The sequence below is a fragment of the Loxodonta africana genome, chromosome 2, assembly GCF_030014295.1.
Source record: "Loxodonta africana isolate mLoxAfr1 chromosome 2, mLoxAfr1.hap2, whole genome shotgun sequence".
Classification (NCBI taxonomy): Eukaryota; Metazoa; Chordata; class Mammalia; order Proboscidea; family Elephantidae; genus Loxodonta; species Loxodonta africana.
The window spans coordinates 219,479,876-219,502,284 of NC_087343.1; the positions used below are offsets into that span (position 1 = coordinate 219,479,876).

Consider the following 22,409-nt stretch of genomic DNA (forward strand, 5'->3'; position numbering starts at 1 on the left):
GCTGTTCCTTTTCCTGCCCTCACAGTTTTGTGGACATTCTTTTTATGTGGTAGCCTTCTCAGCTGCTGTCTTTGGCCTCCTAGTTTGTCCTTTCCTTTTTAATGTCTTCACTGCCATGTTAGCAGGGTTCTGGGAAGAAGCCAGGGCAAGTATCTGAGTTCAGTTTCCCATGATTGACTAGAAACTGTCCATAGTTTTCCATGACCCCAACCTTTTTGAACAGAAAGTGTCATCCCCTACTCATCTAGTAAGTTCTTTTCGCATGTTGGTTAATTGTAATTTTTTTTTCAGTTAGGTACTTTGAAATTAAACAAGTTCTTTAATTTTTTGATGTATCTTTTTAAAACAGCTTGAGATATGATTTACACATCACACTATTCACCCATCTCGAGTGTACAATTCAGTGGCTTTTAGTATATTCACAGATACAACTGTTACCACTGTCTACTTTCAGAAAGTTTTCTTCACACCAAAAAGAAACCTGGCACCCCTTAGCTGTCACCCACCAATTCCACCATCTCCCTAGCCCTAGGCAACCGTTAATCTACTTTCTGTTCTATGAATTTGCCTTTTCTGGACATTTCATAGGCAGCCCTGGTGGCGTAGTGGTTAAGAACTCGGCTGCTAACCAAAAGATTGGCGGTTGGTATCCACCAGGCGCTCCTTGGAAACCCTATGGGACAGTTCTGCTCTGTCCTGTAGGGTCGCTATGAGTTGGAATCGACTTGACAGCAACAGGTTTGGTTTTGGTTTTGGACATTTCATATAAATGAAATCATATAATATATGGTTCCCATTCTTGTTTTCCTCCTTCCCCAGAGGCCACCACTGTGATGAATTTGGTACTGCCCAAGGTTTTGTTTTATTTTACTGTATATTTGTTGACACAAGCAACTCATCCTGTTATTTTGTACTTTTAGTGCCTAATTGGTATCATGTTTTTAAATGGAATGTTCTGGATTTTGTTTTTTAAAAAAACTTAATGTTGTGTTTTGAGATCTATCCATACCAATAAATGTAAATCCAGTTTAGCCTCTACTAACCTTCACCTTCTCCCATTATTTTATGTCTAATTTCAGTTTTGAGGTCTGCCTTGGTTTGTGCTGGTTGTTGTTGTTAGGTGCCATGGAGTCAATTCCGACTCATAGCCACCCCATGTGACAGAGTAGAACTGCCTCATAAGGTTTTTAAGGTTGTAATCTTTACAGAGGAGTCCTGGTGGTGCAGCAGTTAAGTGTTTGGCTGCTAACTGAAAGGTCAGTGGGTCGAACCCACCAGTCACTCTGTGGGAGAAAGATGTGGCAGTCTGGTTCCATAAAGATTATGTCCTTGGAAACTCTGTGAAGCAGTTCTACTCCATCCTGTATGGTCCTATAGGGTTGCTATGAGTCAGAATCGACTGGATGACAGTGGGTTTAAATCTTTATGGGAGCGGATCGCCAGGGCTTTCCCCCACAGAGCTGCTGGGTGGATTCAAACCGCTGACCTTTTGGTTAGCAGCCGAGTGCTTAACCGTTGCACCACCAGGGCTTCTTAGGTTTGTGCCTAGGTACTGTCGTATTGCATGAAAATTATAAAGGCAAGTCTAGAGACACCTAAGGGGCCACCGGGTTCAGATTCTTCTATTCACAGAGGACGAACTTGAAGCCCAAGGGTCTTAAGTGATTTGCACAAAGATGCACCACTAATTAGCAGCCCAGTCCTTGCTAGACCCTTTGGTGTTGTCAGCATTGCTTGAGTTTATAGGTGTTTATGCTTATGCACACGGGGAAAGTTCTTCAAGTATCCTTTGGGAAGACAGGCCCTTGATGGTTTATGGGAATGATATTATTTGTCATGGTGTCACTTTGTAGTAAACAACCTTGTGGAGAAGTGTCAGCAAGGAAATTAATCTTGCTCGAGCTAAAATAGACACACTTGGGAGACATAAATCTTTACTACATCATACTACATGGCAGTCAAATACCGAAATCAAAAACTGCTGGAAATACAATAGGAGCTTGTTAAAACACACCTTTTAGTGAACACATTGTGCTTATTATGTGCCAGGCAATGGTCTAAACACACATATAAATATAATAACTTAATCGATATGTATAAGATATACATATACATACATAGGAAACCCTGGTAGCATAGTGATTAAGACCTACAGCTGCTAACCAAAATGTCAGCAGTTCAAATCCACCAGGTGCTCCTTGGAAACCATATGGGGCAGTTCTACTCCGTCCTCTAGGGTTGCTAAGAGTCAGAACCAACTCAACGGCAACAGGATACATACATAAATAGATATTAATAGAATATATATTTTTCCTTACATTTATTAAGCCATCTCAAAAGCTATCATGTACTTGGTCAGAAAGAAAATCTCCATAAATTTCAAAAAGCAGAGATTTTACAGACTGCATTCTTATGCCAAATACAGAAGGAAAATCTACGGTGGAATTATCATAAAAACTGAAGAAATTAACATATACTTTTTCATATAACCCTGAATCCAAACAAAGAAAAAAACCCTGAAATTACCAATCACTTAGAAATAAAGGGAAAATATTTCATACCCAAACTCCCATATTCAGCTAAAACTCTATTCAGAAAAAAATTGACAACTTTAAATACTCTTTTGATGAAAAAAGAATGGTTAAAATTAATAAATATTCAATTTAAAAAATTAGGAAAAAGAAAACAAAAAAGTAGGCAACACGAACCAGTAAAAAGGAAAGCCAAAATCACTTAAGTACAAAAGGGAGTGAGTGAGTGAGGGAGGAAGAGATGAGAGACAGAGATAGAGACAGAGAGAAAGGGAATATGTGTGCGTATGTATATATTTGTTGTGGTTAGGTGATGTCAAGTAGGCTCCGACTCATAACAGCCTTACGTATAGTAGAACAAAATGTTGCCTGGTCCTGCATCATTCTCACAAATGTTGCTATGTCTGAGCCCATTGTTGTGGCCGCTGTGTCAATCCATCTCATCGAGGGTTTTCTTCTTTTTTGCTTCCTCTACTTTACCAAGCATGATGTCCTTCAGGGACTGGTATCATGTTCAAAGTAAGCGAGATGAAGTCTCACCATCCTTTCTACTAAGGGGCATCCTGGCTGTACGTTCTCCAAGACAGATTTGTTCCTTCTGACAGTCCGTGATATATTCAATATTTTTCACCAACACCACAATTTAAATTCGTCAATTCTTCTTTGGTCTTCCTTTTTCATTGTCCAGCTTTCACATGCCTACGAGGTCATTGAAAATACCATGGTTTGGGTCAGGCACACCTTGGTCATCAACGTGACATATATATAATATGTATACACAATATAATACATGGGAGAGATAAATGAAATAGAGAAGCCTCTGGCCAGTTAATATCACTTAGGATGCTTTCAGTTATACCTAGATGAATTTCAGTTGTGAATATAGTGGAAAAAAGTCTAAAAATATTAGCAAACTATATCCAGCAGTGACTTAAAAGTAACGCACCATAGTGAAAGCAGCATTTATTCTGAGAATTCGTGGATGGTTTACTAACAGGCATTCCATCAACACGATGTATTATATAAACTCATTAATGAAGAAAAATCATATTAATGCATCCATAAATACCAAGTATCATAATAAACCCTGATATGTAAGTGTCGTAATAAACCATGATACTTACAGTTGCCTTTTAGTAATGACATGAAATATCAAAGACTTTCTAGAAAAGTTAGCAACAAGATAAATATGCCTGTCATTCCATATTATTAAACATTGTTTCAGAAGCTGTAGTTATTGCAACAATGTAAGAAAATGAAATGTCTTATATATGTAATATGTGTGAAATAAAAAAGGAAAAATAATTTATTTGCATATGATATGAAGGCAATTATTGGAACAGGAAATATAAACCAAAAAATTCCATTGCTGTTGAATTGATTCCAACTCATAGCGATCGTATAGGACAGAGTAGGACTGCCCCTTAGGGTTTCCTAGGCTGTAATCTTTGTGGAAGCAAACTGCCACATCTTTCTCCCACTGAGCAGCTGGTGGATTCAAACCTCCAACCTTTCCGTTGGCAGCTGAGTGCTTAACCATCGCGCCATTAGGGCTCCTTACAGCAAATACAAGTGGCTGAAAACTTCTGAAAATTATGCCTTTCCTTTTAGTAACAAACCAAACCTGTTGCTGTTGAGTCGATTCTGACTCATAGCGACCCTATAGGACAGAGTAAAAGTGCCCCATAGGGTTTCCAAGGAGCGCCTGGTGGATTCGAACTGTTGACCTCTCGGTTAGCAGCTGTAGCTCTTAGCCACTAGCCACCAAGGTTTCCTTTTTTAGTAACTAGGAAAATGTAAATGAAAACAAAAATAAAATTCCATTTTCCATTTAACAGATTGGCAAAGATTAAAAAGAGCAATCGTCTTCATTGATCGTGAGTATAAAAGAAAAAGGGAATATTCACATCTTATTATGGGAATGTGAATTGCTACAATGTTTTTGGAAAGAAACCTAATACTTATTTGAAAAAAAAAACACCGTTTTATTCTGTTTAGCATTTAGTGTTTGTTGAAGGAAAAACAAGAAAACGTCTGAATATCCATTAACCGGGAAATAGTTAAATTATTATTGTTTACATAATGAAATATTAAGCAGGTGTCAAAAAGAATGAACTAGAACTGTGTGAGTTAACTTGCACAATGTCCATGACAGGTTAAACTAAAAAACCCAAGTTGTATATATTGTGATTCCATTTCTTTTTTTTTATATTAATTTATTTTTATTTGTAATGAAGACAGCAAGGAGGAAGAGGAGGGGGAGGGAGAGAGAGAGCATGTGCATACATATACATATATGTATATATAATGAAAAATTGCCGTTTCAACATTTTTACATGTACAATTCAGTAACTTAATAACTTTGATCATGTTGTGTGATCATCAGCATTTTCTGTTCCATTTCTGTTTTAAAAAACACAAAATAAAACAAAAATAACAACCAATCAAAAAAAAATTGCCTCTGTATAATTTTTTTTTATGCATTAGGTCAGAGTTAGGTACATATCAAATATTTAATATTGATTATCACAGGCTGGTGGGACTGGAGGGTGTGTGTATGGCTTAAGTTGTTGCCATGAGTTTGCAGTGCCTTTGTAATAAAAATAATTTAATATCATAGAAGTTTGGCAACGACTGGAGAAGTCAGAAGCCCATAAAGTGGGGCATGTCGGCCTAGCCCTGACCCTCACTTGTAATGTGTCATTTTTCTGCCTTTATTTTCTTGTCTCTAAATGAAGTGCGGGGTGGTCATGGCTGTCCTACCTACTTAGCTTGCAGTGTTGTTGTGATGATAAAATGAAGGATGAAGACAAACATAATTGAATAGCTACAAGGTAAAATGTAAACTATTATCTTTAAGAAAATCCTCAAATATTCTCAATTTATATGATGCAGGTGACAAAATCGCCTGAGGAAGCATCTTCCCTTCCCAATGGTGATGTAATGGGAGAGGCACCAAGCACTGCAGAGGTAAGGGTTGCTATCCCAACGTGACTTCTCCCACACCAGTGTCCTCACACTTCTGCTAGCTCCTAATCTCTCTCTTTTTTTTTTTTTTTAATCTATTTGTCTGTCTGTCTGTCTAATCTATCTGTCTCTATCTATCATCTGTCTGTCTACATCTCTTATCTATCATCTATTTTTTTAATCTCTAAAATTATTAAAGCCTCCCTCCTCACAAGCAGTAGAAAGCAAACACTGTGTAAATATTGAATCCTTTGGAGTTCTCTGCATAACCCTTAAATGAGCAAATTGAAACTCTTCATTCAGGGAGTTGATTAGTATACCATGCACGTCAGTCACGTCTCTTGACTTAACCAATAAATCCAATCAGCAATTTCTAGGTCCAGTGATCTTATACTCTAGTAGTTAATTGACTTAAAAGGTATGAGCTCTCTGTTTGCTTTATTTGTATACTGTGCATCTCAGGAAGAAAATCAAGTATGGATGGCCTGGTTTTTCCGTGGTAGTGTATCTAAGGTGAGTGACACTGTGGGTTTCCTTTATGACCAGGAAACACAGAAGACTGAAGAAGGTGGAGAAAATGAGGTGCAGAAAGAGGATGGTGAAGATGAGGGCAACCTCCCCGAATCCCAAGAGAAGAATGTGAGTGTTTTTTTCACTGTAGTTCATCTTATTGAGTTCTGTTCAACAGGCATTTACTGAGCTTCTACTAGGTGTCAGGAACAGTGCTAGATTCTGAGCATACAGCACTGAGCCAGTGCACAGTTAGTCCACACACAACTGCCCTCACTTCTGACACCAGCTGAACAACCACCCCCAGCTTTGATAATTTGCTACAAGGACTCACAGAATTCACTGGAAGCTGTTGTGGCTTGTTACAGAGAACCAGTAACCAGTTACCATTGACTCGACTCCAACTCATGATGACCCCATGTGTATCAGAGTAGAGCTGTGCTCCGTAAGTTTTCAATGGCTGATATTTTGGAAGTAGATCACTGGGCCTTTCTTCTGAGGTGCTTCTGGGTGGACTGGAACAGCCAGCCTTTCAGTTAGCAGCCGCTTGTCTTAACTATTTGTATCACCCACGGACTCTGTTACACAGAGAGGATACAGATTAAAATCAGCCAGGGGAAGAGGTGCATAGGGCGGGGTCCAGGAAAGTACCAGACCAGGAGCTTCTAGGCATCCTCTCCCTGTGGAGTCAGGGCAGTGTTACTTGCTTGATGATGTGTGACAACGTGCACAGACAGCAGCCAGCCATGAAGCGCGCCCGAGCCTTGGTGTCTAGAGTTTTTACTGGGACACCATGGTTAACCGTCTGCATGTCTAACCTTCAGTCTCCAGCCCCTCCGAAAGTAGGGTGGATACTGCAGTGCCCAGAGCCCCAGTTATGACTCACGGTGTTACACTGTCTAGTGGCCAAGGCCCCCGGGCAAATAAAGACAGCCTTCTTAGGATCACCTCCCAGGAGGAGAGGCGAAGGCTAGATCTCTCTTTGTTGTTATTGTTGTTGTTAGGCACCGTGGAGTCGGTTCTGACTCATAGCGACCCTACAGGACAGAGCAGAACTGCCCCCTAGGGTTTCCAAGGAGCGGCTGGTGGATTTGAACTGCCAACCTTTTGGTTAGCAGCCGAGCTCTTAACCACTATGCCACCAGGGACCTCTCTTTTGGTAAGGTTAAATTTTTTACGGTGTAACAAGGCAGTAAGGGGCTGAGGCTTAGCCAGGGAGGCAGACCTGGAAGCTGGTAATTTTCCCTGAATGTGTTAACTGTAGTGGTAGAGGTGGATAGAAGAAGCCAGAGGAAGGCACTGAACCCAGACTTGTAGAGCACAGACCGGAGAAGGCTTTGAAAATCTGCTGTTGTTTTGGTTAGGTTAGGTTCACGTTCTTTATAAAATTAATGGGTAGATGGAGCAGACTTTATTCCTTGGTCATGAGCTTTGACATATTCCCAAAAAACACCCACCCAAGATCACTACCTGTTGGGGAGACAGTGCTAAGGTCCTTAGTGTATTTATTGTGGGAAGCCAGCAGGAATTTGAGGATCAAATGGGGACCTTGGAGTGAGAAACTGATATTCAATTCAAGTTCCGTCTGGGGAGTAGCAGATCCAAACTAATCCAAGGCTTGTGATCTAATTCTGAGTTCCAATGCAGGAGCAACAGGGTAAGGGTTGTGGGTCGTGGGGAGTACAGTGAGTTTGAGGGAATTTGGGGCTGGCCAAAGAGAAAGATATGACCATGAGATGGCAGCAGTGTACAGCAAGGTATTTACTGGGGCTGAAGACGCACCCACAGCTGCAGGCAGGGAATGGTCCCCCACAGCAGGAATTCTTCCAGAGTCGAGCAGCTGTGCAGAGCCACCAAACAGGGAACAGGGTGTGAAAAAACTCCGGGAAAGAGGAGGGGGGGGGCGCTTATGTGCATCTGGGTATGTCCTTCTGTGGCACGGTGGGGGTCCGTAGGTCAGGGAATGCTAGAGGACAGATGCAGCGGAAGTCCTGGTGACTACAGGGTCTATCTTATTTAGGGCTAGCAGATGTTGGGTGTAGTTTCGAGGAATATATAAAGCAAGCAGGCTTTAAGCGACAGAAAAACCCCTGCTTATTTGGGCTGGAAACCCTGGTGGTGTAGTGGTTAAGTGCTATGGCTGCAAACCAAGAGGTCAGCAGTTCAAATCTGCCAGGGGCTCCTTGGAAACTCTATGGGGCAGTTCTACTCTGTCTTATAGGGTCGCTATGAGTCGGAATCGATTCGATGGCGGTGGGGTTTTTTTTTTTTTTTTGGTTATTTGGGCTATTTTTAAAATGATTGGCTATGTACTCATTTGAGTTTGGTGCCAGTGGGCTTTTTTGTTTTTTAAAATTTTTTGGACTAACTGGCCTCAGCTTGTTATGGAGGCGTAAACAACTTGGCAAGGATGCACAGAGGCCATCTTTGACTCATGTATGTCACAAGGGGCACTATGGCTTCAGAAGCACCAAGCTGAGATAACGGGAGAATTAGATGGTCCATTTATTCAAGGAATTCTGAAAATGTGCCTGGTAAGCCGTGCAAGGGGGAGACCGTGGCTGCAGCAGGAGCCCTAGCAAGCGTGGTGGTCAGGGGGATTGCGGCTGGGCCAGTCAAAGCAGAGACTGTCTTTTACAAACCCTGATCGTTTGCTTTTTGCATATTTATTGATTCCAGGAGAAGTGTAGGCAGCCAGGTGGAATGTGGCTAGGAAAGAGTCCAAGACGGATAGCCACACCATGGAAAGGCAGGGGGCGGGTGGGCACCAGTTTGTCTTTGTCTTAAGGAAGCACATTTTGCGAGGGCCCGGGCCAACAAATTTCCTCATATTTGAAGACTGCTCTTTCAAGACATTGATAATTTAAGACTCTATGAAGTTTTTGTTCTGAAGAAATACAAAATCATCTACCCTGACCTAGACATTAGATGAGGTCTCCTGGCAGCCTGTATAATTCAGAAAGACTGCTTTTTAACTTAAATATAGTGACAGTTTTGTTATTTTGTGACTTAAAAATCTGTGCTATAATTTGAACTTTGCACACATAGCCTCATACTTCTTAATTTAATTGAAACTTAGTTAGCTTCTTTTAAGACGTAAAGACAATGATAAAAAAAATTACACCCCCAGTCTCTTTCTCCCAGGAGACCTAAAGGAAGTCATCGTCTCTATAACCAGATCTTGCTTTCTATAGCAAGGGCAGGGTTTGCTCTGGCTTCTCAGCCCCTGGGCCGGGTCGTTGCAATAAAGCGATGAGTTGGCCACCTTGGGGGCTCTCTTTGTTATTGTTTTTAAAATTTGTGAGACCTTCCAAAATAAATTATAATCCTATGAATCCTGATAAGGAATTAAAAAAAAAATTTCACTATTTTTGCAGGGGCTATAATGATGACATGACTGTAAGGAAGAGATATTTTTATGTTTGATAAATATATTATTAAAGTTGCATTATCAAATTCATTTTTCAAATCTCTAATAATGTTTTTTTTTTAATAATGTTTATTCTGCCAGGGATATTTTTGTTTTTGATAGATATATTATTAAAATTGCATTATCAAATTCATTTTTCAAGTCTTTAATAATGTTTATTCTACCAGAGATATTTTTGTTTTTGAGAAATATATTATTAAAATTGCATCATCAAGTTCATTTTTCAGGTCTCTAACAATATTTATTCTCCCAAGGTACAGATTCTGACTTCTCCCATTTGACAAGTAGCACATGTTTGACTTCCTTTAATTAAATTAAATAAGAAAAAAACCCCACGATTTGTCAGCAAACATTAAAAATGACGTAACAGCATGATTGGCTTTGGGGTTGAATGCAGGTGAAAACAGATTAAAATTTAAGGAGTAGACAAAGCTATCTGGTATTTAGAATGCTTGTGTTTTGTGCTAAAAAATCCCTACTGGCCTGCATTTCAGGTCTTTGCGTTTGTTTTTAAGGGTTGAAATAAGAGAGACCGTTTTAGCCTGTAGCTTGCAATCACATTTTTCCACAGTGCTCCCCTGGCTTAGACAGGCTTATTTGTAATAAACAGAATGGCAAATTAGATCACTATGCTTTGTTTTTTTAATATTGATTTTTTCAAAGCACTAGACTTATACTGGAGCCCTGGTGGCACAGTGGTTAAGAGCTCGGGCTGCTAACCAAAAGGTCGGCAGTTCAAATCCACTAGCCGTTCCTTGGAAACCCTATGGGACAGTTCTCCTCTGTTCTATAGGGTCGCTATGAGTTGGAATTGACCCAATGGCAACTGGTTTAGACTTATACTGTGGAGCCCCTGGGTGGTACAAATGGTTAAGTGCTTATCTACTAGCTGAAAAGATGGCGGTTCAGATCCATCTGGAGGCACTTCAGAAGGAAGGCCTGGTGATCTACTTCTGAAAACTCGGACGAAAACCCTGTGGGGCACAGTTCTACTCTGACACTTGTGGGGTCGCTGTGAGTCGGAGTCAGCTGGTTTGGTTGTTCTGTGTTTTAGATTCATCCTTAAGGGTCTTCTATTACAATTCAGATAAACTCAAGACTTAGATAAATTAAAAAATTCTGGCTCTGCTGAAAACCACCTTGAGGTGATTTCATGGAATTCTTATTTTTCGCACCTCATAGCCTGTTGTTTTTAAACAGCTGTGCTCCCTGTGCCTCCTTCCTTAACTAACACCCGACGATGGATATAGATTTGGTTCCTAAGATGTGTGTGCAAGGCCCGTCACCTCACTTTGTTTCTCTAAACTATGTTATATCTCCGGGAAGTGTTTTGGAGACCCTTCCTCCCCAGGCCTTGCAGTAATCTTTAGTCCGCAGTGGCTTCAGTGTGACGTCACTTTCTGCTGCCTGTTGTGACTGTCGAGCACTGGTCTGTTGTTGTGAGCCAGGGCCTCTGCTCTGGCTGGACACAATTGTGCCTTTCACAGTGACCGGCCTTCTGACCACAGAGGCTACTGCCCAGGGCAGAGTTCCCAGGTGCTTCCCTAATACTCCAGTAACCCCTGACTCAGCCTCTGTGTGCAAGCGTCTTCTCCCCTGACTTCAGACTCCCCAACTCCAAGCCCAAAGCTTAGGACCCTTTTTTTCAAGACCTACCTGGCTTCATCACCTCTATCAGCCCAGGGTTTTGAAATCCAAGGCCTGTAATTTCTTCCTTTGGGCCGGAGAGTCAGAATAGAGACTTGGCTATCTTCTTGGGGATATGAGGAGAGAAAATAACTCTACTCCCCTTTCTCCAAATTTGTGTAGCAGAGAGAACAAATCGTGGATTAATATCCCAGTATTCAGCCATACAATTTATGACAAGGAATGAAAACATTTTAAAACTTTTTATTTTGAAATAATTATATATACATAGGAAGTTACAAAAATAGTACAAAGAGTAAAGTGTACCCTTCACCCAGCTTCCCCCAATGGTGACGTAAAGCTGTTCTACAGTATACAAATCAGGAAATTGGTATTAGTGCATTTCTGTTAACTATCTTTTTCTGTTAATGGACCTTATTTTTTTGTCCATCTATCTGTATACATATACAACTTTAACATTATATATAACACTATTATCTATTACATATGTAATATATATATAATATTATATATAATGATGTTAGTTGCCATTGAATCGATTCTGACTGATGACACCTCCATATGTGCTGTGTAGAACTGTGCTCCATAGGGTTTTCAAAGCTGTGACCTTTTGGAAGTAGATTTCCAGGCCTGTCTTCTGAGGTGCTGTTGGAACTGCCAACCTTTTGGCTAATAGTTGAGTGCTTTCTTTATCTGTGCTACCCAGGGACACACACACACATATATACACCCACTCCTCACTTATTGACATGGTTAGGTTCCAAAGACCGGGTCATTACAGAAAAATTGGCATTATGCAAAAATGGAGAATGAAGACATCAGATCACAAAATGAGGATGACTACATCATTACACAACTTCCAAATAACATCATTACATAACTGCCAGATTACATCATTATATAACTGCCAAATTACGTCACTATGTACCTGCCAAATTACGAGAATCATGGCCCAGACAAGTTGACACATAACCATCACAGCCAGAGCTACTCTCACCTTGCACCTCAGTGTTCGTTACTGCCAGAGGTACGTCATCAACGCTCAAAATAATCGAATGGTAGATATTTTACTATTGTAGTAAATGCGAAATATCAGATAATGAAGTAGTCGATAGTTGAGGAGTACATGTATAATATATGTGTATATATAGGTATATCTATATAGATAGATAGATACACACATATATACATATGTATGTATAGCAACGATTGTGAGGATGGCACAAGACCAGGCAGCATCTTGTTCTCTTGTACATAGGGTCTCTGAATTGGAACCGACTCAATGGCAGCTAACAATAACTAGTTGTTGTTAGCTGCCATTGAGTCGGTTCCTATATATCTATATCTATATATATATAGTTGCATTCACCTGTGTATTAAAAACAGTTTTAAAACGTGCAATGGTAAAAAAAAAAAAAAACACTCCAGCAGATGTCAGTGTTAAGCAGAGTGATAAACCAACTAGGTGACTGAGTCATGGGCAGACTCATCTGATCTCAACTATTGTGTGTGCTCGCTCAGCACACACTTAGACACACTCAAACGATTCCATTTGAATAGGGAGCAGTATTTATCTAAGTATATTACATTGGTTTCTAAAAAAACAGAAATGGTGACAGGAACCATCTCTCCTTTAACAACCTGGACTTCTGGACCACCTCCCCAAGCCTCTGGGTTCTTACATAAGATTTCAGCCTACTTGGTAACAGGTTGGGGGCAGCATTTGGGAGGTTAAGGAAGGTGAGCACTGAAGACCATTAATTTGTGACTAGGGAGGTCTTACCTGGACCTTCATGCCTACCAGAAGTACAGGGCTTCATGGAGCCTGGCCTGATGACACAGGGAAGAGTGAGGAGCCAAGGATGAGAGGGGGCATTTGATGAATGGTGCCCCTAGGAATGAAGGAGGAAAGCAGAAGTTCATCTCATTTTCTGGCCTTCTCTGAGAAAGGGATTTCAGAATCATGAGAATGTTATTGATTCTGGAAACATTGCAACTTGTTCATGTTTGTGTTTGGTTTTTATCAAGGCGAAATTATTTTAAGTTGTATTCTTTGAAAACTCAATGGTCTTATCCAAAAATCTGACTTTGGCTTGATTGTCTACATGATTTTGGTCACAAAACCACCATTCTTGTCTCCCTCCAAAACCAGACTTGAAAAAAGTTGATTTTCAAGATGCAGATGTTGTTAGAGGCCCTTGAAGAGCTCACAGGTCTGCAGCTGGGTCCCTCTATGTCAGTGCTGCCCTCTGATTCATCCACTCCTGAGGCCAGACACCCTCTTCAGGGCACCCTGGACGGGCCCCCTGGTTTCCTTTCACAGCAGCCCCCTGTCCTGACCCATGCCCTGCCTGACCCTGACCACTGGTGACACCTGTCCTTCATTCTGGCCGTACACCATTTTCAGCAGCCTGCTTTCCCTAGCCAAGTTCCCGGTAAAATAGCTGCTGTTTAAGGTTCTAAGATGCCCCACCTCTGAGGTGTCCTCCTATTCATTTTCTTAGAAGAACAACAGAGGAAAATTATTGTAAGTTGTATGCTTTGTCAGGTTACTGGTTTATACCATATATTGAGATTTTTTAAGATCTTGGCTTAGTTGACTACATGATTATTATAATCTTAAAAAAAAGAAAACTATTGTCAATATAATTGTTTACCAACTATAAAAGTCAATTCAAGCAAGTGTGTATTTGACTTCTGAGGCTTTGCCTAATGCTGGTATTTTGTACTTCTGTGAGCTAGGGATGGAGGTTTAAGATATTTAATTAGTATATCCTCCTTCCTCCCAAGAGGGATTTGAGGCAGAATAACATACATAATTAATGCGTTCATTCAGCATTTCATCGACAAATTGAATGCTGCCACATGCCAGGCAGATTTCTAGGTACAGGGGATGGAGCAATACAAATGACAAAGTCCTTGTTCCCGGTTGCTTACCTTCTGTGGGGCTACCCAGTAACCCAGTGCCGTCTGTGGGGCTAGTGATGTTAATATCGAAAGTTAACTCAAATCTCACTTGACCACTTAAGGCTAAGTATTTCTATGAGTTCTTTGAGCAGTTGCATTCTCTGTTTAATGTACATTTCGAGAAATTAAGGCCAGTTAAGATATTGATAAAGAGTGCTGGGCTCCTGTGCAATTGCTGCTAGGTAGCTATGATGCTGGAAGCTATGCCACTGGTATTTCAGATACCAGTAGGGTCATCCGTAGTGAGAAAGTTTCAGCAGAGCCTCCAGAGTAAGACAGACTAGGAAGACTAGTGCTAGAAGATGAGTGCCTAGGTTGGAAGGCACTCAAACTACACAGTGTCCACAACAATTGAGCATACCAGTGATCATGAATATGGCTTAGGACCAGCAATATTTCGTTCTTTTGTACGTGTGGTCGCCATGAGTCAGAGCCAACATGGCAACAATAAACAACAACCAACTTGTAAAAGTTGAGACTAGCAGTTATTCCTATAAGACTCTCTACTGCCCTCCAGGCTAGTTCTAAGGCTGACCCCATTTTTAATAGTGTGTATCTTATTTTATTAACGTTTCAGCTTAAAACCATTAATAAAAAAATTATATTTAGAAAAATATAAAACTCTACATAATCAATAATTCTATGCTGCATATTTTGAATATTAACCTGATTCCATGTGGATCAGATGGAAATTAATGTTCTTTGAGATCCAAAGAGTTAATAGTGGACTTCGTGCATTCATTTCACGAGGCATTTAACACATCCTTATTGAGCTTCCTCCTTGGTTCCAGACATTGGGATTAAAAAATGAACAAGACACAAGTCATGTCTCCAAGGAGTAGGCACACAAATCAGGGAGACATAAGGAAATAATGATCATGGGAACAAATAAGAGGGTTTCCTAACTCAGCCTATGGGTTAGGAAAGCCTTCCTTGAAAATACCGTTTTTTAGCATTGTCCTGGAAGGTGGGACTGTTGTGAGAAAACTGCAGGTGATTCAGTACACTGAGGGATGAGGCTAACAGGGTACACAGAGGCCAGGTTGTGATGGCCTTTCAGCCATTCCGAGGAGTATGGATTTATCTTGAGAAGATGGAACATGAGGGTAGTGTGGTCAGGTTTGATTTTTCTAGAACAGCATCTCTGGCTAGAGGTATAGAGCAGATTGGAGAAGAGCAAGAGTGGAGATGATGATGATCACCTGGGGGCTCCTTTCAGGAACCCAGATGAGAGAAGACAGTGATCATGGCAGAGGGGGGACAAGACACGGCATGTGGATCAGTCAAACCCACTTTTTTTGAACACCAACTTCGAGGATATAGCAAATCAACATAAATCAAAATCCCCACTTTTTGCTTCTCTGACACTCCTATTCTGACATCAGCTGCACACGTGGCACTTCCTTCCCTGACCCTAACCACCTGGAGCTAGGTCAGAGCTTACAGGTTAAGAGGGTACAGTTCTGCAGACGCCAAGTCTGCCCAAGATCTCAATGCCAGCATTAAGTGTGGGGGCCCTCATGACACTCTGACTTTTGACCTCCTGGGTACAGTTTTGGGGTTTTCCCTCTACCTCTTTAGGATGCCAGCCCCAAGCTGGGGGACCTCCTGGGCTCCCTCACTTCTTTTTTTTCTTTTAAACTTTTTATTGAGATGTAATTGACATACAATGCACTGCACATATTTGTTTATTTTTTCACTCTTCTATTTTATTTTTTTATTGTACTTTAGATGAAGGTTTACAGAGCAAACTAGTTTCTTATTAAACAATTAATTCACGTAGTCTTGTGACACCGATTGCCAACCCCATGACATGTTAGCACTCTTCCCTTTTCGACCTTGGGTTCCCCATTACTAGCTTTCCTTCCCTCCTTCCTTCTTGTCGTTGCCCCTGGGCTGGTGGTGCCCATTTAATCTCATTTTGTTTTATGTTGTTGTTGTTGCTAGGTGCTGTCGAGTCGGCTCTGACTCAGCGACCCTGTGTAAAACAGCACGAAACACTGCTTGGACCTGCACCATCCTCACAGTCATTGTTATGCTTAAGCCCTGTCTAACCTTATGACTTTATGTCTAATGTTTGATTGAAGGGTGAACCTCAGGAGTGACTTCATTACTGGTCTAAAAGGGTGTCCGGGGGCCATACTCTCAGGGTTTCTCCAGACTCTATCAGACCAATAAGTCTAATCTTTTTTTTTTTTTCTGTGAGTTAGAATTTTGTTCTACATTTTTCTCCAGCTGTGTCTGGGATCCTCTACTGTGATCACTGTCAGAGCAGTTAGTGGTGGTAGCTGGGCACCATCTAGTTGTGTTGGACTCAGTCTGGTGGAGGCTGTAGTAGTTGTGGTCTATTAGTCCTTTGGACTAATCTTTCCCTTGTGTCTTTGGTTTTCTTCATTATCTCTTGCTGCAGACGGGTGGGCTCCCTCACTTCTGACCTGTTGGTTCACACTACTCCCTTGGGTTTGAAAATTCTCTGTAACAACTCATAGAACGTACAGAAAGCACTATACTAATGATTACAGTTTTATTACAGTAAAAGGATATAAATGAAGATGTATAGGGCGAGGTCTGGGACGGTTTCCATCATGAAGCTTCCAGGTGCCAAGAAGGGATGTATCACCCTTCCATGTGCATTGATGTTTCACCAACTAGGAAGCCCATGGAGATTCCATGTCCAGAGCCTTTATTGAGGCCTCACTGCACACACATGATTGATTGAATCAGCCTACCTCCCCTGAGGTCATCTGGTATCCTGAGGTACTTTTTCTGGCCTGGCCAAGCCCCACCTGAGACACTTCGTTAGCATAAACTCTCAGGTGTAGTCTGGAGGCCTATAGATAACAAAGACACCTCAGTTACTGAGGAAATTCCAAGGATTGAGTTATCTCTCAGGAACCAAGGACAAGTTTCTATTGGGAGCTTGTGATTGGTAAAAAACTTCTGTTTTCTCTTGGTGATGAAAGTGAGTATTGGGAAATGAGCAGGAAGAAAGAAGTCTCCCAAGACTGAGGGATCTCTTACTCTTATGTTTCCAGGTGCAGACAGGAATCCTCTGTCTTGCCATTCTTCTCTTGCTTTTTTGAGGCATACTGATTCTACTAGTTTTATTTTGATAGCTTTAAAGAATAATCTTTTTCTTTTTTAGGGGACATTTTGTTTTGCCTCCTATTATTAGGTACTAGGGGAGGAATTCAGTATAATGATCTTTGTGATAATTTTCATTAATTTAGCACTGAAAGGTTGACTTGTTATTTTCATATTGCTGATACTGTGGACGCAGCCCATCATGAAACAGAACTGAAGTCCTTAGTCAGCTGCTTGCGTATAGAACCTGGGGCTTATTAGCTGGATTTGGGGGATTTTCTTAAATTCAGACATTACTGGGACATAATCATTTCAGCGTTTAGATGAATCAGTTCAGAGAATGTTAGTGATTCTAAGGGCAGATCCACAGGGACATTCTCAGACTGTCCTGACTCTTGTTCCGTCCTCTTATTTTAACTCTCAGTGACTTTCACTGTAATCAAGAGTTGTAAGAATATTGTTTTGGAACATTTTTGGATTCATCATTTAAAAATGTTAATCAGAGAGTTAAACTAAAATTGAGAACTCGAAGGTAAGGAGAATAACCAAAAACCACACGTGTTTTCTAGGTTTTCAATGGAGGCTCATCGACATTAAAAAGTCTCTGATGTTAACAAGAAACCTTTGTTATTTTTGAAATTACAAAATAATTCATGATCTTTATAGAATATTTAGAAAATATCTATAAGAGAAGACGATAAAAGCACCTATAAGCTTGTTACCCAGAGATAACCACTAGCTAGACATACACATAACTCACACATGTTTATCAAACCTCTTTTGTAATCTACTTTTTTTTTCATGTAATATATCTATATTTGGGGGGGAAAAAAAAACTAGTGCCATCGTGTCGTTTCCGACTCTTGGTATTTGGGGAGGGGACAGTAAATATAGATCTGTGTAATTGTTTTTTTAAAAGTTAATTTACCAAACTAATCCCTGTTCTTGGATCTAAAGGTTGTTTCCGGCTTACTCAACACTATAGTTTTCCATTATGTAAAAGTTAGGTCTTTCCAATAATTATTTCTTTAGTATAGCTCTTGCTAGGCAAAGGAATTTGACAATTCCTTTTTTCTCTGCAAAAAATAAGACAAACCATTAATTTGGACATAATTTCAGGTTTTTTATGTAAAAGTTTCTGATAACTTTGGCTTGAAGAAATTAGCTTATTATAATGATTTAATGAAATATATAAACAGCTCATACTTTGAAAAGCTTCATCTCTTCTGAAAAAATTCTATTTGCTGAGATTCTTTTTGTATTTTATTCTGCTAATAGCCCTCTGAATTTTTAAAGGTAATTTGATGAGAATGGTCTATTAATACGAGTGGAAACTACGTGCTTAAGAGAAATGATGAAACTCATTAGAATTAATGTACTGCTCAGTAGCAGCATTCCAAATTGAGGAGTCTGTATCGATAAGGGTGGTATCTCTGTGTGTTTGTGTGTGTATGTGTGTATGTGCATGTATGTGTTGGGTGGGGGGTGTGGGAGACCCTCAGTTCTAGTCTGAGATTTTACATGCCTTTTCTCCCTGTAACTTTTGACCCTTACACTTCTGAGTAATAATGTAATTTTTGTTAAAATAAGACTGAAGAAATAGCAGAGGAAGGAGCAGAAGGGGAAGCAGAGGAAGAGGAAGCTGAAGCAGAGGAAGAGGAAGCAGAGGAAGAAGAAGGTGAAAAAGGAGAAGAAGAAGATTCATAGATCTTTTCCTGCTTTATTTCTTCAAGTTTTCCAGGTAGCTACATGATCCTGGGGTTGAAAAGTGTGTTTATTATAATATGTTGTCTGTGTTACATTTTGCTGGGTAATAGGAGAAAAGTGGATTCCAATCCACATACACCTGCCTGTCTTCCAAGGCACTAGTCTGCACCCCGTACTGTGTCCCGTCTCCCTTCTAGAGCCTTGGAGTTTGTGAATCCCATGGGGTCCATTTCTTGGGCAGTAGGGCACAAGATGCTATATGGTCGATGTAATTTCTAGGAAAATACATACCTTAGAAGTGGGGAAGCGTTTTGTTTTGTAGTTATTTCCTCCTTCTGTATAACTTTTCTTTAAGTCAAAGTACGGCAAGTGTTCTATTATGAGCATTCTATTAGTTTGGTTGCTCTACTGACCAGCGCACCTACAGATCTACAGGTAACAACAATCAATGCTCATAACAATGGTGATAAATGACAATTAAAAAAAATTACAAAGATGGCTGTTGATTCATGAAAGACTACTATTGCTGCTGGAGTTCTAGTGATAAGTGCTTGATATTACATTTTCATTTATTACATGTGAACCAGGACACTCATGTAGACACACCATGGAATATAGTACAGTCACTTTAGGTACCTTTGACAAGTAAGGTTCTGCTGTCTTGTAGTTTTACACTTCTGCTGATGATGAAAAGTCATTGTGTCATTCTTAACCATTTTGTAAGTGCCACAGAAATGTATTAATCTGATGATGGGAGTACCTAATGATAGTGAGTAATTGAGTGCTATGCATGTACCTGACATCACTAGACAGCTGGCAAATATTTATGTAAATGTTGTATGGTTGTTATTTGTATTATTTGACACTGCAAGCAAATTTGAGTAAGCAGTTTATTCTCTAGGGCAGTATTGCTTATATTTTTGCTCTGCTTACTTCTGCTTGGTAAAAGTCCTTTAAAAATCATGGAATTCTAATGTGGTAATTATTAAAAAAAAAAATTGAATGTAAAATGATGCAGCTGAGAGAGAATCCTTAATGTTGCCCAATGGCTTTATAGGCTGATGCCAAAAAAAGCCAAAATACTTGTGGCCGGCACATCTTGCCAGTTCTCCGACCAGTACAGAGGATTTCGTTTGAGGTCATGGCACCCAACAGTGAGGGAGTGGAGCGAAATCAGCCTGAATCCTTCACTCCCTCACAGAGAGAGGCTCTCAGCATGCTCTCATGTAAGATGGCGGTGCACTTCGGCAGCTCTGCAAACCCTTTGCCATACAAAGACAAACTCATGCCATAACTCATGGGTGTTCCAGACATTTTATTTGAGAAGATAGATTTAGAAAGAATTCTTCTTTCTTTATTTGGAATTGGAGTCAGAATCTTAAGTTGATGGTTGAATCCTAGGAGAAATAATATATAGCGTGAGATTCTAAATTTTACCTCCCAAAACGTTGCCACTTGATGCTGTCCTCTAATATAGCCATGTTGTTGTTGTTAGCTACTGTCAAGTCAGCCCCTGACTCATGGCAACCCCATGTACAACGATCTGACTGTTGCAATCCACGGGGTTTATGTTGGTTGATTTTTCAGAAGTAGATCCCTAGGCCTTTCCTTCATGTCCATTTGGTCTGGAAGCTCTGCTGAAATATGTTCAGCATCATAGCAACACGCAACCCTCCACTGACAGACAGTAATGGCTGCATGTGAAGTGCATTGGCCAAGAATCGAACCTGGATCTCCCACATGAAAGGCGAGAATTCTACCACTGAATCGCCACTGCCCACTAATATAGCTGCGAGCCATTTAAATTTCCTCCTCCACGACTAAGCTGTGAATTCAGCTTCTCTATTTTCCATGAAAATGCAGTGGAGAAACTATAGTTGGGGCTGTTGGGTTCCTTACAATGTTTGATACTTGTTAGTACAGAGAAAAGATACAAACCTGGCCTGATTTTTTGTGAGAAAAATTTAGTTTCTTTTCCTTGCACTTGGGAACAAACAATGAGTAATGGTTTTGGAGTAAAAAGCAATCCTTTCTTTTATTGGGTGTTTAATAATGAAGATTGTGGTGAACATTCTCTGTCTCTCTAATGGTCTTCTCCCTAAATACTTTCCCTTTCTTTAGGAAACACAAGCCGTGGAGCAACATTTCAACCACCTCTCCAGAAACCAAACTCAACAAAATGCTTTGGCCTGAAGCCAGCATACCTTTCCCAGGACATCAGGGGTCACCAAGGAATTGTCTTACTCAGCATAGGTTGTTGTACCTGGACATACCTACTCAACCTTATCAATATAAAATTAAATGTGAAGATGACATATATGTACCTTCATGTGCCTGAATTTTTGGCCCTCGTTAATTTTTTTGTAGTTTTTGCCCTGCATGAACTGACCTTCTAACTAACTGATATTCTGAAAAAATGATTTCAAGGGATAGAACTTCTCTTTGTGAGATAACAAAAGTATTCTCTCTGTATGTGCCATATGCTATTTGTCTCAGAATCAGCTCTGAAAATGAATGTGCTTTCCAGAGAACGATCATTTAAATAAAGATTAGTAGCAAATAGTTTGTCCCAGGGAGCATTGTTTCTTGATTTATAGTCTCTGCTTGTATGCGCCTGAACTCCACCTGTCTGTTGCCAAGCGTGAATCAATTGCTGAACTTTGCTGTCTGCACAGGGGTGGCTGTTCTCTATTGTACTCATGCCTTGGTCCATGTTTTCAGTTGCATCATGTTTTGTGTCGTACATACTGCTACCCACATTATCTTTGAAGACTTATTTCAATATAGCCATACCATCCACATGTGTAAGGGTGACGGTAAGGACAAACAGATTTGCAACCCAGTGCCCTTTGCATGTTTCTGTTTATCCTGCTGGTTACTGATTGGCAGCCATAGCTGTTACGTGCTGTCTTAGTCATCTATTGCTGCTATAACAGAAATACTGCAAGTGGATGGTTTTAACAGAAGTTTATTTTCTCACAGTAAAGTAGGCTAGAAGTCCAAATTTAGGGTGTCAGCTTCAGGAGAAGGCTTTCTCTCTCTGTCAGCTCTGGAGGAAAGTCTTTCTCGTCAATCTTACCCTGGCCTAGGAGCTTCTTTGCACAGGAACCCCGGGTCTAAAAGATGTGCTCTGCTTGCGGTGCTTCTTTCGTGGTGATATGAGGTCCCCAACTCTCTGCTCGCTTCCCTTTCCTTTTATCTCTTGAGAGAGAAAAGGTGGTGCAGGTCACACCCCAGGGAAACTCCCTTTACACTGGATCAGGGAAATGACCTGAGTAAGGGTAGTGGTACAATCCCACCCTAATCTTCTCAACATAAAATTACAATCACAAGATGGAGGACAACCACACACAGTACTGGGAATCATGACCTAACCAAGTTGATACAGACTTTTTTGGGGGGACACAATTCGATCCATGACGTGTGCAGAGCCCGTTACTATAATTTTGCCTTCTTTACCGCCAGGGGTGTCTGTTGACCAAGAGCTGGTCTGGCCCTGATGAGTTGTACTCCAGGTAGGTTGGATGGCATTTCTCTACTCACTTGCCTCACCTCATTTATCCCAG

At 40.5% G+C, this 22,409-nt stretch overlaps 1 protein-coding gene across 1 annotated transcript in view; it reads left to right on the forward strand.

Moving 5' to 3' along the window:
• Nucleotides 1-22,074, forward strand: part of SH3BGR (SH3 domain binding glutamate rich protein) — an 86,479-nt gene extending 64,405 nt beyond the window's left edge. The window contains 4 exon segments of the mRNA XM_064279461.1: nucleotides 5,427-5,501; nucleotides 6,045-6,137; nucleotides 18,727-18,877; nucleotides 20,965-22,074. Of these exon segments, the coding sequence (XP_064135531.1) occupies nucleotides 5,427-5,501; nucleotides 6,045-6,137; nucleotides 18,727-18,843 (285 nt within the window). The 3' untranslated portion in view covers nucleotides 18,844-18,877; nucleotides 20,965-22,074.
• The last annotated feature ends 335 nt before the right edge of the window (nucleotides 22,075-22,409 follow it).